This window comes from Ambystoma mexicanum, chromosome 13, assembly GCF_040938575.1.
Source record: "Ambystoma mexicanum isolate Mex_15411 chromosome 13, UKY_AmexF1_1, whole genome shotgun sequence".
NCBI lineage: Eukaryota > Metazoa > Chordata > Amphibia > Caudata > Ambystomatidae > Ambystoma > Ambystoma mexicanum.
In genome coordinates, this window is record NC_090938.1 from 442,351,327 (window position 1) to 442,367,942 (window position 16,616).

The window sequence follows — 16,616 nt, forward strand, 5'->3', positions numbered from 1 at the left end:
ATGAAGTATGTGGAATGAACGGGTGAAATGTGTGTGGAAGGAACGAAGAAAATGAACAAATAGAACAGGTGAAGTATGCGGAAGGAAGGGTTGAAATAGGTAGATGAATCGGAGAAAGTGGGTGCATGGAAGGGGTGAAGTAAATGGATCGAATGGATGAAGTATGTGGATGGAACTGGTGAAATACGTAAATGGATAGAACGGAGGAAATATGTAGAAGGAAAGGGCGAAATATGTCGAAGGAACAGAGTGGATTATATGGATGATGGAAAGGGTCAAGTAGGTGGATGGAACGGGTCAAGCATGTGGATGGAAGGGGTGAAGTATGTGGATGGGTCGGGTGAAGTGGATGGGTGGACCTGATCAAACTGATGAATGGAACGTGTGAAGTATGTGGAAGGACTGGTGAAATATGTGGATGAATCAAGGGAAATGAAGGGACAAAACGGTTGAAGTATGTGGTTGGAACGGCTGAAGTATGTGGATGGAACGGGTGTAGTATGTGGATGGAACTGACAGAATCAATAGATGGAACAGGTAAAATATGTGGATGAATCAAGGGAAATGGATTGATGAAACGGGTGAAGTATGTGGATGGAACAGATGAAATACGTGGATGGAACGGGTGAAGTATGTTAGTTGGAACGGGTGGTATGTGGACGGAACGGGTGAAATTGATGGATGAACGGGTGAAGCATGTGGATGAATCAAGGAAAATGGATAGACGAGACGGGTGTAGTATGCGGATGGAACGGGTGTAGTATGCGGATGGAACGGGGGTAGTATGCGGATGGAACGGGGGAAGTATGCGGATGGAACGGGGGAAGTATGCGGATGGAACGGGGGAAGTATGCGGATGGAACGGGGGAAGTATGCGGATGGAACGGGGGAAGTATGCGGATGGAACGGGGGAAGTACGTAGCTGGAACGGGGGAAGTATGTGGTTGGAACCAAGACGTACATGGATAGAAAGGGAGAAGCGCGGGGGAACGGGTGGTATGGGTGGGGTGGGTGGAAGAAAAAAAAAAAAGAAAAAAGTGTGTGGACGAAACGGGTGAAGTGAGTAGTACGGATGAAGTATGTAGATGGAAAGGGTGAAGTGGGTGGAACCAGGTGAAGTGGGTGGAACATGTGAAATGGCGGAACGGAAGAACTGCGTGGATGAAACAGGTGAAGAGGGTGGAACGGATTACTTAGGTGGATTAACGGATGACTTAGGTGGATGAACAGATGACGTATGTGGATGGAACGGGCGGTACTGGGTATATGAATCGGTTCAGGAGGTGGATGGATGATGCATTGAGAACAGATAACGTGCAAATGAGCAGACCGGATGATGAAGCGATAACATGTATAGAACGGACGATGTGCATTGATTAGAAGGAATACAGAGAACTGATCGAACTGATTATTTGCTTAAAACTGAGGGAGTACACACTACGGATGGAATGCACGGAACAGACAGAGCACGGAATGGACCCTACGAAAATGATTCGAGAGCATGGAACGATCTTTAGTGCATAAAACAACCAAAAAACATAGAATGGTTGGGAGTGCATAGGGTGGTGGGAGTTCATGGAACTACTGGAGTGTGCTCGATCTCAAGATAAACTACCTTATCACATCTCCACGCTTACTCGCTTCTCTTCACCATCACTCATCTAGAACACAGCGATACTATGGCACCATTCGGTATAGCTGTTCTCATACCCCCATCATCCTAGCTAAACACAGCTGGTTTCACACCCTCCAGCCTAGGCGTTCTCCTCAGGCCTAACACAGCCAGATTTGATCTGGATAACAACCTGCCAGAACGAACACATACTCTTGATCTCCCAACCACCACACCTACCGCTAAGAAGCAGCTATCACAGGAATGCAACACCGCTGCACACATATCCGGTGCTCACACGCACCTTTGACTCTCTCTGTCTCTACTGACTTGAACTTCGGTTCCTGAGGGCGTTCAACCTACCAGCGCCTTGAGATCATACCAATGGTACATAAGGCGCTATATAAATGCAAAATAACATAACATAATTCTTTATTTCTCTCCTCTTCTGCACTTTCCACTTCTCCCCCTTCCATGCACTCCCCCCACCCCTTTTTCCCTTCTCCATGCACTTGCATGTTCTTAACATCACTGGGCCTAGTAAGATCGTTGTTTTTATTTTTTGTTCTCCCTTGTTCCCCTCCCTTTGCTTGGTTGCGCGCTGAAACACTTGTGTACGAGCGCGATATAAATAAAATATATCATATATCATTTGATTATATCAGAGCAGGGTCCTGTTAAACTGGGAGACAGTTCCCCCATCACCCCCACCCCTGGCCCATCATAGTGCTTTGAATGCATTTTGCCTCACTCAAAAGTGTCTAGGGGTGTCTAGGGGGTGTGACGGTGCTGCCCCCTTCACAACATTATTCCTCATGGTGTGGCGCAAATATATCTAGTGGATCAGCCTGTAAGGCATAGCACTTTTGTCTGTGGTGAATGAATGATAGTTTGGCATAGCTACAGGGTTATTGTTTCTGTTTGTTTGTATGCAAATATTCATGTTTGATGTCCATTCTTACCAGAAGTCAGAGTCTCTCTATGCACCCCTTCTGGGATTTTTAGTTCTTAAAAAGAAAAAGAAAAAAACCTTTCCTCAAGCAAGCGGATATCCAAATCTTTTCTGAAGGGTGGTAGTTTCTCAGTTGTAGACCCCATCCACTGATTGTCATTTCCCTCCAACTCTGCTCTCCTCAAAACCTTTTAAATTTAGGAAACTCTGTGCCTTTTCTAAAACTCAACATTTTGCCACCAGCACATGCTTGTTGTGCTTTTTCATCAACTATTTGCAAGCGCAGTGGAAAAAACATATGGAGGCAATTGAATGCCCAGGCTGCCTGGTCCTCAACAGTCCCCACCTACTGCATCACCCTTCAACCAAGAGGTTCACAGAAAGGTGGCCCTGATCCATGTTACCTTTCATCCTCCTCAAGCATGACAGTAGCTCCCTACAAAAGCCCCAAACCTCAGCTTTCAGTATTTGATGTTCGTTGGGCGAACATAGTGGGCATTTAATGACGCAAAAAGGGTCCTCCAAGGAGGGCTTGCAATGATGGGTTTGAAGATCACTGCCTTACAAGCGCTGTAGTAAAAGTGAGGAGTAACCTTTCAACCAATTCTTCACTGCTAAACACAAGCTCGTTTGTTGATTAGTACAGAATGCTGACATGCTCCAATTAAGTGTTGACCAGTTATTTTCAATGTTAATAAGGACTTGTTTCATTATATCTTTATAGGGCTCAGCAATCCCTTCCGTGGACTTTTGATGCTTGGACACTTGGAAAGACGAGGAGCTGTGGGGCTCTGGAAAGAGTTCTTCTGTGAACTGTCTCCATTTGAGTTCCGTCTTTTGCTAAGTGAAGAAGACCGGACCTGTTTTGAGAATTGCTCTCTGCTGCGCTGCGAGTCAGTGGGAGAGGTCCACAGCGAGGGGCGCTTTGAGCTCCTTTTCTCCGATAAGAAGCTGTGTCTTCGAGCTTCATGTCAAAACGTAGCCCAAGATTGGGTGGAGCGATTGCGCGAAGCCCTGCACAAGTGTCGACCGCCGCAGAATGAGCCATGGGAAGTTTTACAGGTTCCAGACTTTTCAGACGCTGAGGAATGCAATGTATCTCAGAACATGGACACAGAGGAACCCCAAGAAATAGTTTATGATTGGATTTCGAAGCTGCCTGCAGAGAAAGATGCCGTTAAGGAATCCACTCTGTACATGAAACAAGGGACAGTCTGGCGTGGCTTTGTTTTCTCTTTGTCATTAGAGGCCTTGCAGTGCTTTAGGATAAAGGACCATGAAAAGGTGCTGTATTGTAGCTATGGGATTGAGACAATCCGGGATATAATTCCGGACACCAGCCTAGGGGGCCCTGCCTTCTTCAGAGTCCTTACCTCAAAGGCCTCCTTAAAACTGCAGGCGGCAAGCGCTGACGAGGCAAAGTCTTGGCGAGAGATTATTCGATGTGTGCTGGAGTCCTACCAGGAGACCTCGGACAGTGCCTTAATGAATGGCTGTGACTGGGATGAATCCCAGCAGATGACTTTAACATTTTCTGAAAAGGAAAGGAGCCTTCTTCAGTGCCTGACTGCAATCCCCACAGAGAAAGGGCTGGATTCACAGAGCTTCAAATGTGCAGGTATGGTGCCCGTCTTGCTTCTGTAGATGGGAACAGTGAAAATGATTTTGTGTTTTGTCATACAATTTTTTTTTAACTGCAGAGTGTACATGTTTAACTGCTCTGGAAAAAGACATACGTTCCGACAACACACCCAAAGTGCTCACATTGCAAACTGTGAATCGAAAAAGTGTTTAATTATATTTTAGTTTCAGTATCTATTTGGGGATCTGAGGATGTGCTTTTTTGTGAGCAGTAAAATTGTGAAGGCCACCGTAGAGAAAGTGATAGCGAAGGCAGAAGGCCACATTTGAGCAGCCACCCTTTTGCTATAGCCCTCCCTTGCCCCCCTTTTGCTGTATCCGTCCCTTGCCCCATCACCTGAAAATGAGGGTATAGTATTGCTGTGGGATTGGTGAAAGTGTGAGTATGCCTTTCTGCGGTACAAATGGGTCCATCAGACGGAGGTTTATTCCATTAAAGCCTCAAACAGGAAGGGGAAAAGTTGCCCCACTCAAGCCCCTTGTACGTGTACACACATGCATACACACCCACACACACATGCATTCAAAAACACACACTCGTACTTCTCTCCCTTCTCTCTCTTATGTCACCCTCCTTCCCTGAGCTTTGATGCCGTAATCATTTAAGTATCCTTTTGGGCGCATGCAAATGACATTGGTAATTCATTTGAGGGCAAATAAGAAGCATGATCAGAACAATGATCTTGAGGGACAAATAAGTGTCAATTAGGTTTATTTTGGTAGTATGACTGAGTTAAGGCGATACCAAGTTCCAGGAATGGAATATTTTAAAGACAAGCTTCTTATTTAAGTGTAAAATGCCATCAACCTCTGTATTATATTGGCTTTAAAAAGTGACTTTCCTGTGCTTTCTCCCAGCGCTCGTCCTACAGAATCATGATCTATAAAGGCATGGGCTAATCTTGCACTATGTAAAGTCAGGTTTACAACTGTGAAAATATTACTAATAAATATTTTACTTTTATACTGCACTGAATTGTCACAGTAGTAATTTCAGAGCCCTTAGGCTTGACCATGAAGTGGCATACTGTTTCCCTCAGCAGAGGATACTTGACCTTAGTCTAAGAGAGGAAAGAAAATGAGCAAGGGGGAGAAATATAAGATGGGATAGTAGAGCAAAGGTGCTGCAAACACAGAGGGGTGATGATGCTCCAGGGAAAGGATGTTTGTGGACCACGGGTCTGCATACAATGGCTATGCTGGTTTATTCAGGTTGCGTTTCTAAGGCAGATTTGCAAAATTGTAAGTTAGTATACAATGTAATTTTGGATGCATGAGATGCTTGATGGTTCTCAGGCAGTTATGTAAGTTTGGTGCCTTATTTGCTCCTCATATTTATACGCTACCCCAACAGGTGAAGCTTCAGAATGTTAATACTGTGACTCGCAAGCCTAGAGTGGCATTGCTAAGAATAGACTGTGTATGAAGGTCAAAGTTGTTGTGTTGGTATAGGAAGGGAATGGAGTGCTCACATTAGTTAGGGAAGATTGAAAAAGCCTGGTACCTTGATGTCGGAAAGGTCATTACTGAGAGTTTGTTCTGTTTCATATCATGCTAGTCTGTTAGTTAATGGTGTATCAGGGTTGTGCCTTAGTTGGAAGGAGGCTTTTCGAGTGTAGTAATACATAACCATGTACATTAGGAAAATGTAGCTTCGGCTCCATGTGGAGGCTGTGTTACTTAGACTTTGCAAATAGCAGAGGTGCGACAAACTGTGTAGGTAGGGAGACAAGGGGCCAGATGGCTGCCCTTCTGTGTGCAGTGACAGTCTTGCAACCTGTTACGTTGCTATGCGTTAAATGTTACAATAAGGCTTGATGCCACAGTAAGGCCACCTGACGGGAGGTAATCTGTCCGATTGCAATTGTGTTCTAAGATCAGCACTGATTTTCATGTTAATGTGAGGTGCATTGTGCCCATTCCAGTGCTTGCAGCCAATGGTGGCACCGAACCTGCAACCTAGTACGTTTGCACCAGTTCCAACCCCTCTGTTCGGTTGTTCCCTTCACTCCATATTAACTGGTAATTACGCACTTCATTCTGCCTTTTTGCTGTTGATCCAGTAATTGTTCCACCTGTGAGCCCTTGGGTAATAAATGTCCCCTCACATCTTCAAATACCCACTGCCTTGGTAGTAATAAGATACAGGGCCAGCTACCCAAACACACTCAAACCTAGGGCCCCCTAACACTCAAAGGACTAGTTCCTTAATTGCGCGCAAAACCAAGAGGGTGATATTTCACCATGTAGTAGATGGGAGACACAACCATATGAATGGCTGGGGGTGGATAGGCAGGCAGCCCTGCTTTCCCGTAAAGTGTCTATAGTAGTGCACTTTTTATTTAACCCAAACGCACTTGCATTGGTGAAGCCAGCTGGTAACCTCTCAAACCCTGTACTTTTTTGGCGTCCCGACCATAGCACTGCTAAGCCTGCGCTCCCTTTTCCTCACGGTAAACTTTTAATCACTCCCGAGATGTCTGCACACATTCCAGCAGCCCATACTTTATCCGTGCAGTCTCAGTACTGCACATTGTGACGTCGCCGCCATCTGCAACCCAACCTAAGTTGCCCAAAGCATGCAATTTGCATGCCCTTGTCCGTGACATCCCTGACTTGGGAGGCCAGTACCTTAGCCATTTGGCCACTGGAGATACACTGTTAACAGACACCTGGCACCAGTGATAGGCCTAGAGTATTCTCGTAGCAGTGTTCCCATTGGGGTGCTTGGGATAAATTAGTAAACAATTTAAATAACTAGCACTAACCATAACAGTAGTTATTTGCTACTTCAATCTTTTACGCAAGAGTGATGTACCAAGCACCTTTTTTGCATGCCTGGCTGCTACCAACCGTGTCCTTGAAGAGGCTATGACCCGCAAGCGCCCCCTGTGCCCTCTACATTGCTACCTTCTCTCCTTGCATTATTTTTACCTTTAGCTCTTTGCTGCAAGTTGGTAATCATATTATTGACATTGGAAGGTGACCACAAGCTTGGATGACCTGATTTCATTGTGTTTACTGTGTTGGCTGTGCAGAGCTGCTAGCAAGCCTATTAGTGTGTGCACCTTCATAGTGTGTTCGGCATGTCATTCCCTGGCGTTCTGCACTGTTGCCTCTGCATTACCGTGAGCAAAGTGCAATTCAAACCACTGTGCATTTGCCCCGCCATTCGCTGCCAGGTAGCCCGTGACAAGTCAGCCCTCTGCCGACAGGCAACCTCCATGTCTGCATAAGGTTAAGATTCTTCTGGCATTGCCCCTCGCACTACAAATGGAACTGCCCCAATTTATCAAAGAAAACATTGCTGACAACGCTCTGTGATACTTACCTTGGGCTGCAGCCTGTACGGCAAACTGTAAGGACCAATACAGTTGAAAGATATCCCCATAATGCACATATAGCAAACTCGCCGACAAGGTAACGTTGCGATCAGCCCGCGTTGGGATCTGTATCCAAGGGGCACCGTAAACAGCGGCCTCTCTTTATAAACCATGTTCATACTTATACAAACGCTGTGCTGCCTCGCCTGAGGGGAAAGCCAAGCGGAACCAGCTCAACCCTGTATGCGCCGTTCCCCTCTTTCTTATGCAACTGAACCTTTTCCACCCGCTCCCCGAGGCCAATACAAAATCGAAGCCACTTTGCATCCCGTCATTCAGGCGCCACCGCACAGAAGCTGCCATCCAGGATGAATATTATTCAGAGACGCCGGTAGCATAGCTCGGGGGCAATGCGTTTATCTTTGATGCAAGACAACGCAGAGAGATACCGGTTCGATTCCCGCGCAATTCAATAAAATAATCAGTGTTTTTTGGAGTGTCCTGAGTAATCAAAGAACAATCTCGGGGGGCCATTTGGAGAGGTTTTTTTTTTAATTTACTGAAAATCGGAAACCTTGGATGTAGGTGTGTGAGACAGGACTCCTCTTCTGTTGGGAGTTTATTTGCATAGTATTCTTCTCACCCGGGGCTGCAGTTACCCTGTTATGTTAATGGAGGAAGCCTCCCATTCTTAGGTTGAAACTGAGATGTAGTCTCTGCTTACCAGATTATATTTTTAGGTTTACCTCTAGCGTTATGGCCCACTTCATAAACTGAGTGCCTTTTGTGGTATCTCAGAAACGTAAATTGTTAATCAAAATTCTGCTCTAATCCTATGCCTCTGATGCCTATGCTATAAGAAACAAGAGTGCACGTCGGGAAGTAGTACAAAATAAATCTGTCCTCTGTCTAGAAACCAATATAGCCTGATCCTAACCTACCACTTAAAAAAAACAAAATCACAAAGAAAAAGGTTAAGGGCTTCTCTCCCGGCTGGCTGACTTTTGACCCGCACTGTACTATCCCAGCTTTCACTGACCAATGTTCATGGCTTTCTGTCCGACTGATATTTCTTGCATAAATATTTTTTGAGGGTCTTCGTGGCCCCGGAAAGCACTCTTGGCCAGGAGTCACAGGGCAGCCTTGCCAGGAGAGTCGGTTAAGGGGCAAATGGCACTTCTCTTGGGCATTGCTGTAGCCTGTTCACACTGGGCGCCCTACAAAGCCATCTGCTGCAACAAACAAAACTCATCCTGCAAGAACGCCATCATCCTGACACAAGCACTTTGTGACAACATCACCAACCACCTGAGATCAAAAATAGAAACGATCCATCAACACAAACCGGGCTAATACAACCACAACCGCCGAACTACAGGCACTGGGCGAAATAAAAACTACATCAAAACTCACCTGCCTAGAATTAGTCACAGAAAAAACCTTTGCCACACTAATCAAGGCCACTAACCTTGCAGGTTCCCCAAGCGACCCCTACCCCCTGATATCTTCATAGGAATCCTCAACCACAGAACCCTGGCGGCACACTTAAGAACCTAATGAAACTATCACTCAGAGGAATAGTACCATCCGCCTTCAATTCGGCATACATCAAACCACTGATAAAAAGGAATCAAAGCGCAGAAGACCCAAGCATCTACAGACCGATATCAAACCTGCCCTACCCATCGAAGATCCTGGAGAACCATGTGTACAAGATCCTACTTGAGTACGTCGAAACAAGCTCAATACTCAACCGGTCACAAGTTGGCTTCAGATCAATGAGGAACAGAAACAGAGCTCTTGCCGCTATGGGACGACCTGAAAATAAACTCAGACGATGCCCAATCGGCCCTCATACTATTGGACATATCAGCGGCTTTCGACACAATCAGCCACACAACACTAATAGAAAGGCTGATGGAATGTGGCATACAGGAATCTGCACTAAAAAGTGGCTTACCTCATTCCTAACAAACCAAAAGAATCTGCCTACCACCGTTCACCTCAAACACCAGAAATATATCCTGCGGAGCCTCACCGGGAATCCAGCCTCCTTCCTCTGCTTTTCAACATCTACACGTCCCCACTGATGAAAATCATTCGAACTCACCGACTAACCACCTACAACTACGCAGACAACACACATGATTGTGAAAACGAACACAACCCAGGAACAAAATAACTGCCAACAACTGCCTCACAGACCTCTACAATTGGATGGCAACAAACAACTTTAAACTGAACCCGACAATGATGCTCTGACCGCAGAAATCGATGCAGGCAACCCACAATTGGGCCGGCCGGCATGGGGATGCAACCGGAGACTACAGATGGAGTAAATAACCTAGGAATACTTATGGACAACAAACTATCCCTGGAACCGCAAGTCAACCCAATCCTCAAAAAATGCTTCTTCCTCCTAAAACTACTCAGAGGATTACTCCTTTACCTCTCCTTCCCTCACAGAACCCTCACAATTATATTCTTGATATTCACAAGAATAGACTACGCACACAGCCACTATGTAGGAATGCTGAAAAAATAGGGTGCAAAATACAGCAGCCAATGATCCTAGTAAGACTAACAGAAATCACTCCAGCACTGACAAACCTACACTAATTACCAATAAAAAAAAACGCATTAAATTCAAACCACTCTGCATCACCCACAAAGCCTTGCACAGACCAGGAGCTGAATTCCTCCAAGACCAGATCCCAAGAAGGGACCTAAGAGCCAGCGACCTGCACATGGAGACAAAACATTCTGAAAAAAGGAAATTCGGCAGAACAGCATTCTCGCATCTAATTTCAAACCTCTGGAACGCCATGCCCAAATAATTAGAACCACAGAAGTCCACGTCACCTTCAGGACACGACTTAAAACCTAGTTATTCATCAGACGACATTTGCAAAGGACACGAGCAGTAATAACATCACAGACCAAAAGCAAATGCACAAAGGGACACAGTTTCACAGATCACAGCGCCAATAACTTAAGAGGACCAGAACACTGCACCTCCCTCACCCCCTGCCCACACCCATTCCACGTCCCAAAAACTAGACCTCTACGAAAGACTGCAGAACAAACAAAGGAAAGATTTTAGGGATGGCACCAAGCCCAAATATACACAGAGGAAATTCAGACAGGTAAACCACTAAATCATAGTAACCCCCCGAACTGGCCCGCCCACATCCAGAGCAACTGTAACCTGCCCACCTATAGCCATGGGCCACCCGACAGAGCACCCTCCCCACTATACTTGGAAATCCTGCTGCGCACCCCTCTGGGAACCAAACCGACTTCAGTTACGTACACGAACCACAACTAACCTAGACAAAAAAAAGAAATACACTAGGCTTCAATCACCAGACTGTGTCCATAACCACAAGGGAAATCAGCCCGGACCTGGAGAGGAGGCCAGATAGGCTGACGGACTGCAACCAAGAACGTGGGTAGATGCCATCAAGCGGCAACCAAAGTAACACCAGAGGCTCCACCAAACCGACAAGATTTACTAGCCCACTTCTCCTTCCTGCTCCTCCATCATAACCAACGCCAATACACTAGACCTTGGGCTAGCCACACTACAAATAAGCGCATAAATAATCAATTAATTTCCCACACACCACCATCTTTTCGAGATCCTGGAAGCACACCTAGAGTGAACCACCTGCCACATACTCAATAAAACCATCAATGACACAAGTACACACCAAGATACCAGATAGTAATACAGCAACAGCCACACAGAACTCTGGATCCCTTATGGACACAATCTGACCAGTGTGCACAACTACAACCCACCATCACAGGACACACTAACACAAACCCGAGGCACTGAGTCCCATCCATATGATACAACGCACAGGGACTCCCGTACCAACCCCCACATGCAAAATGTTCCTTCTGGTTATGAACCTGTCCTATCCTCGCTAACACGCCCCCCCCAGCCCCTCTCAAAACCACACTCTCTGGCAGAGCCATACGAGTGCCTGGAGAATACTATCCGTGGGTGGTAGCGGTGCACAGTAATCAATTGACAAAACATAACCAGGTAAGGTGGTAGTATTTGGAAGCATGGCCAGTGCCTTGCTTCTGAAATCTTGCCATTACTTGACTTTATTACTACCATTCGATTGGATTTATTTCATTTGTAAAGTGCATATACAACCCGGAAGCATTGAGGCGCTGTTGCAGGTACGTCGACAACCTACTCAGTCATATGATTGTGGTTTTTGGGCATAATCGTTGTGTTGAATCTAGCTGTGCCCAATGTTGACCAAAGTTAGCCATAGCATTGAATTTAGGTGCGTGTAAGTGTGGCCAGTGGGTTAGATAGGCTGCATTTTGAGTATAGCCATTGTGCTGAGGTTGGTAGAATTTTTGAGTGTAGCCACTGTATCGAATTTGGCTGACTTTTGAAAATAGCCATTGTACTGAATGTATTGAATTTAGCTGAATTTCGATGCAACTGTCCACTAACCCTACTGTAAACTTCAATATCCTGAATACTCGCCTTCAAACACAACTAAACACACTCAAAACTGTACCGCACCAAAAAACACCACCACAAATTGCACACACTATGCAACACCCAACAAGAAGCTAAAGGAATTACACATGAATCACCCCATACACATTAATACACCAAACACTGTCAAAAGGTGCAAATTGGAGCACTTTCACCCCCTCTGACAGGCTATTACCACTTATTCTCCCAACACTAAACTCGCTGCCGGACTCATTAGATCCTTTATCTCTAGTCAATGAATTTAACACTGTCATGACCAGCACCCTGGACACTATTGCCCCATTAAAATTGAGAAACCGCAAACCTAGATCACACCTAAATGCCTGGTTTAACCCATATCTAAAAACACTAAGGAAAGAAAAATGTGAGTGTGAATCCTCTTGGAGACTACTTCCATCGGAAACGAATAAAGCCTCCCTCATTAATATCTCTACAAAATACGAAACGGAAATAAAGCGAGCCAAAAAAGAAAGTTTCGACAACAGAATAATGCAAGCCAAATTGAGAACTAAGGAGCTTTTCACAATCCTGAAGGAAATGGAGAACCCTATCCCAGTTCCTGATAACTGTGACAAAAATAAAACATGGTGCTCTAACATTCAGAAGGCCCTAAGTGATAAAATTGCCACGCTCCAAGTCAAAATTGACAAGAAAATACTAAACATACCTGCAACATCTATCCAAACTAACAACCCACCTACCAATGCCAAACCGGAACATAACTTTAACTTCACTAAAGTCTCCATACTGGAGGTCTGAAAAATAATCCCATCTCTGAAACCATCAAATTGTCGAGGCGACAACTGCCCGGCTCAAATAATAAGACTCTGCCAGAGACCTATCTCCATTCATCACTAAACTCATCAACACTTCATTCTCCTCAGGCGCTATGCCAAGCAACCTCAAGGAATTTTGGGTCCTGCCATTCCTTAAGAAGCAAACAATAGACCCGGCCATACCAACAAATTACAGGCCCATCACTATGGTGCTCTTTCTACTAAAGATTCTAGATAGAGTGGCCTATTTACAAATCCAGACATTCCTGGCGCTGCACAATCTCCTAGGCACTGGTCAATCTGGCTTCAGACCACAACACGGTACTGAAACAGCACTTGTCGATCTCAAAGCCCAGGTCGACGAGTTGAGAGATCAAGGAAAAACTGCCCTACTCCTCCTCCTGTTGGATCTCTCAGCAGCATTCGACCTGGTGGATCACAAAGTGCTCTGCAACCATCTAAAATCAGCAGCTCACTTCTCGCCACAAGCCATTGCATGGATCAAATCATTCTTAAGTGAGAGAACAATGAGGGTCTTCTCTACCTCAGCAGCTGCCGACCCTGTGCCCATCACATGCAGTGTGCCCCAGGGATCATGCGTCTTCCCCCACCATGTATAACATTTTACTAAGCCCCTGTTTGATGATTTAGACCATCTGGGCGTCACCTACACTAACTATGAAGATGACACCCAGATTCTCATCCCACTTTCTGGGAATTACCAACAGGATTTGGCTTTGGTGAATAAGATATACCTCATCATCCAAGCATGGATGGCCCGTCATGGTCTATGTCTGAATGATGACAAAACGGAACTCATCATACTGGGGACTACACACAACATCAAGAAACTTAGTCAAGACTACACAACCTTTGTCATAGACGGCCACATAATCAAAGTTGCCAAGGAGGTAAAAACACTAGGTTTTTACCTTGACGCTAGCCTAACTTTAGCAAAACAAGTGAACGCTATGGCCTCATCCACAGCCAACACTTGTAAGCTAATCCGGTCAGCTAAACCCTACCTCTCTACAACCAGTTGCACCACGTTGGCACGAGCATTCGTGCTGTCCAAACTGGATTATTGCAACGCTCTATCTAGTTGCAAATAAATACATTACTTAGAAAATCCAAATACTGCAAAATCACGCCCTTATTGCGGCACGAGGAATCTCCAAAAGAGAAAATATCTCAAAAATCAGCAGAGAATCTAACTGGCTATCCACGACCAATAAAATCAAACTGAAAACTGTATCCCTAACATTCAAATCTTAATAACCTAACACCCAGCTACCTCTCAGAGGTTCAAAAGAAGAATCGCGTCCAGTCCCACGAGAATTGCCTATACGAACTGCCTCGCAGTTCCCCCATTTATTTCAAAATGACTACAACTGGAGGGAACAGTTTCCCTGTCAAAGCTGCTCAACTGTGGAACTCCCTCCCGCCTACCTTAAGACTTGACCAAACATACCCACACTTCAGATTAAACTGCATCAAGTGGCTCAAAGGAAACAAGCTATAGGTTAGCCTTACCAACCAACTGACCAGTAACCAATCCGACCGCTCCACTGTATCTACTATGTAAATGCATTACCTGCTGTATTGCCATTGATCTGTACGTTTGTGATTGTGTAACCAGTAACTTGTAAGCCTAAAGCATTCTTGTCATCGCGCCCCAATACCTTTGGGTCCGGCGTGTGCTACAAATAAGGAAACAAACAAACAAACAAGGATGTAAGCCCCTCCTCAAAGGTCCTTCCCACCTGGAATAGAAACCAAAAATGAGACCCCTTCACAGAATAACATAGATACATGTATTTAGCATCAACAAAGCACTTGAGCGGAGAGAGGCGATAACATGTTTTGCTAAGGCTCTCTGTCTTCACAGAATCTTTTGGTCCTTTATATACATCTTTTTAGCTGTGTTAGCATGACATGTAAATAACACAGGGTCCTTGAAAGTTAACTCACTGACAGAGTCAACTGAAAGCTCCGCGAGTAAAAATTGTAAAATACAATTTTTTGTAATTTTCTTTTTTATTGTGTATGGTTACAAAATTAACCTTTCACAAACAAACTACATTTTTCAGACTATGAATAAAAACCAAGGACATAACATTTGTGCCCTTAAAAATAAATCTGATACTAATAAACCAATTTTTCAACCTTCAGCTCTTAAAAATACAGAGAAAAGGGGAAAGGAAAGAGGAAAGAGGGTAAGATAAAGGAGAAAGAGAAAAGAACTTTCACAAATGGTCAGTTGTCCACAATTTTGCCTTCCTACAGGGAAACATGTTAAAAACCAAGCCCCCGGGCGGGCACTTGCCAGAATTTTACAGATCTAACTTAGTCCTCCAGCATCTTCACTACAGCAATCGTCTTTTGTTGGGATTGGGGAAGACTGGGTTTGCTCTCACACTGCGCACACAATATCAAATAGAAAGCACAATTTGCTGATTGCATTGAGTGATTTTAATCAACAAGGTTGCAGCCTGACACGTGTTTCGAGCTTCATGCTCTTCTACTGAGGCTGCTTAGATATAATTTTGATGAAAATAATTATTACATAATTCCAAAATCAATAGTAAAAATAGAACAAAAACACCCAGACCCAAAACACATGGAGCAGGTAGGGTGTACCAACCAAATTAAAATCAAAACAACCACAATGCCATAGCAATTGAATAGACATATAGACAAAAATACATTTGGATTAAACATAAGGTAAAGAGCATATTACCAATGGAGTGCAGTATTGTTTGTCAAAGGATATCAGGTTAATAAAGAGAAATAAAAAAATAAATAAAGAACATTAGTTGAGGAAAAAGGGTTGCAATGGTGATCAGCCAAAAAGTACATGGGTAAAGCCCAAATTGTATAGGGGTACCTTAATCTTGGTCAATCTGCAAATCTCGTGCTAATGGAAATAATTGCTCAATGAATTGAAATGAAAATAGGTCAAGGGATAACAAAAACTTTGCCAAGCGTAAAAGGCTTACCAGGTATTGAACCTTAAATAGAAATGAAGTACGTGGGCTCCCTATAAAACAAGAAAAATGTAAGAAAATATTTTTTAAAAATTTTGAGCGCCTATTAGCAGACATAACGAGCAAAAATAGCACATAATTGAAATTGAAAAATCAAGGCAACATACCAATAACTTGCAGTTGCACGGAGAACATATTTAGTCAATTAGAACAATGCTGAAATGTGGCCGAAATCCAAGTGGTAAACATCCCGTAAAGAGAAAGAAGAGCAAAAGAGACATCAATTAGCAAATTGGATGTTGCCTCCGGCGGTCGTCTAGACTAACACGGAATTGATTTAGGTCCCCGTATAGGCTAGGGTTCATCTGCAAACTAACTGAGCAATGACTTAGCAGCGCGTCCGCTGCTAAATGAAATGAATGGAGCCGCTCGCGTGAGGTTCTGTGTCCATAATTGAATGGAACAGAAAGGGGCGGCAACAGCGAAGAAGGCCGAATGCCAACAAATTAAGAGTATGGCAAGGGGCCGCCATGTTAAACTGGTGTTGTGCTCTACAATTGTGCAAAAGAGAAGCAATGGAAAGGATGGTATGTAAGAAAGTGGCAATAGCCACTAGTAATTATTAGAAGTATAATCGACCAGCCAATGGAGGAAACCATTTGAATGGATGAATAATTAAGAGCATTGTGTGCGTATAAAAATTATAATTTGAAGGCTGAATGTAAACAGGCCCATATGAAAGTGACAGGTAGGACATGCGGAAAAGGGACCGGTCTGTGTTATGAACATTAAGA

The 16,616-nt window shown here is 44.4% G+C and overlaps 1 protein-coding gene across 1 annotated transcript in view; it reads left to right on the forward strand.

Moving 5' to 3' along the window:
- PLEKHM1 (pleckstrin homology and RUN domain containing M1) overlaps positions 1 to 16,616 on the forward strand; it is a 351,512-nt gene that overhangs the window by 213,034 nt on the left and 121,862 nt on the right. The window contains exon 8 of the mRNA XM_069634062.1: positions 3,289 to 4,182. Coding sequence (XP_069490163.1) covers positions 3,289 to 4,182 — 894 coding nt within the window. The remainder of the gene's footprint in view (positions 1 to 3,288; positions 4,183 to 16,616) is intronic.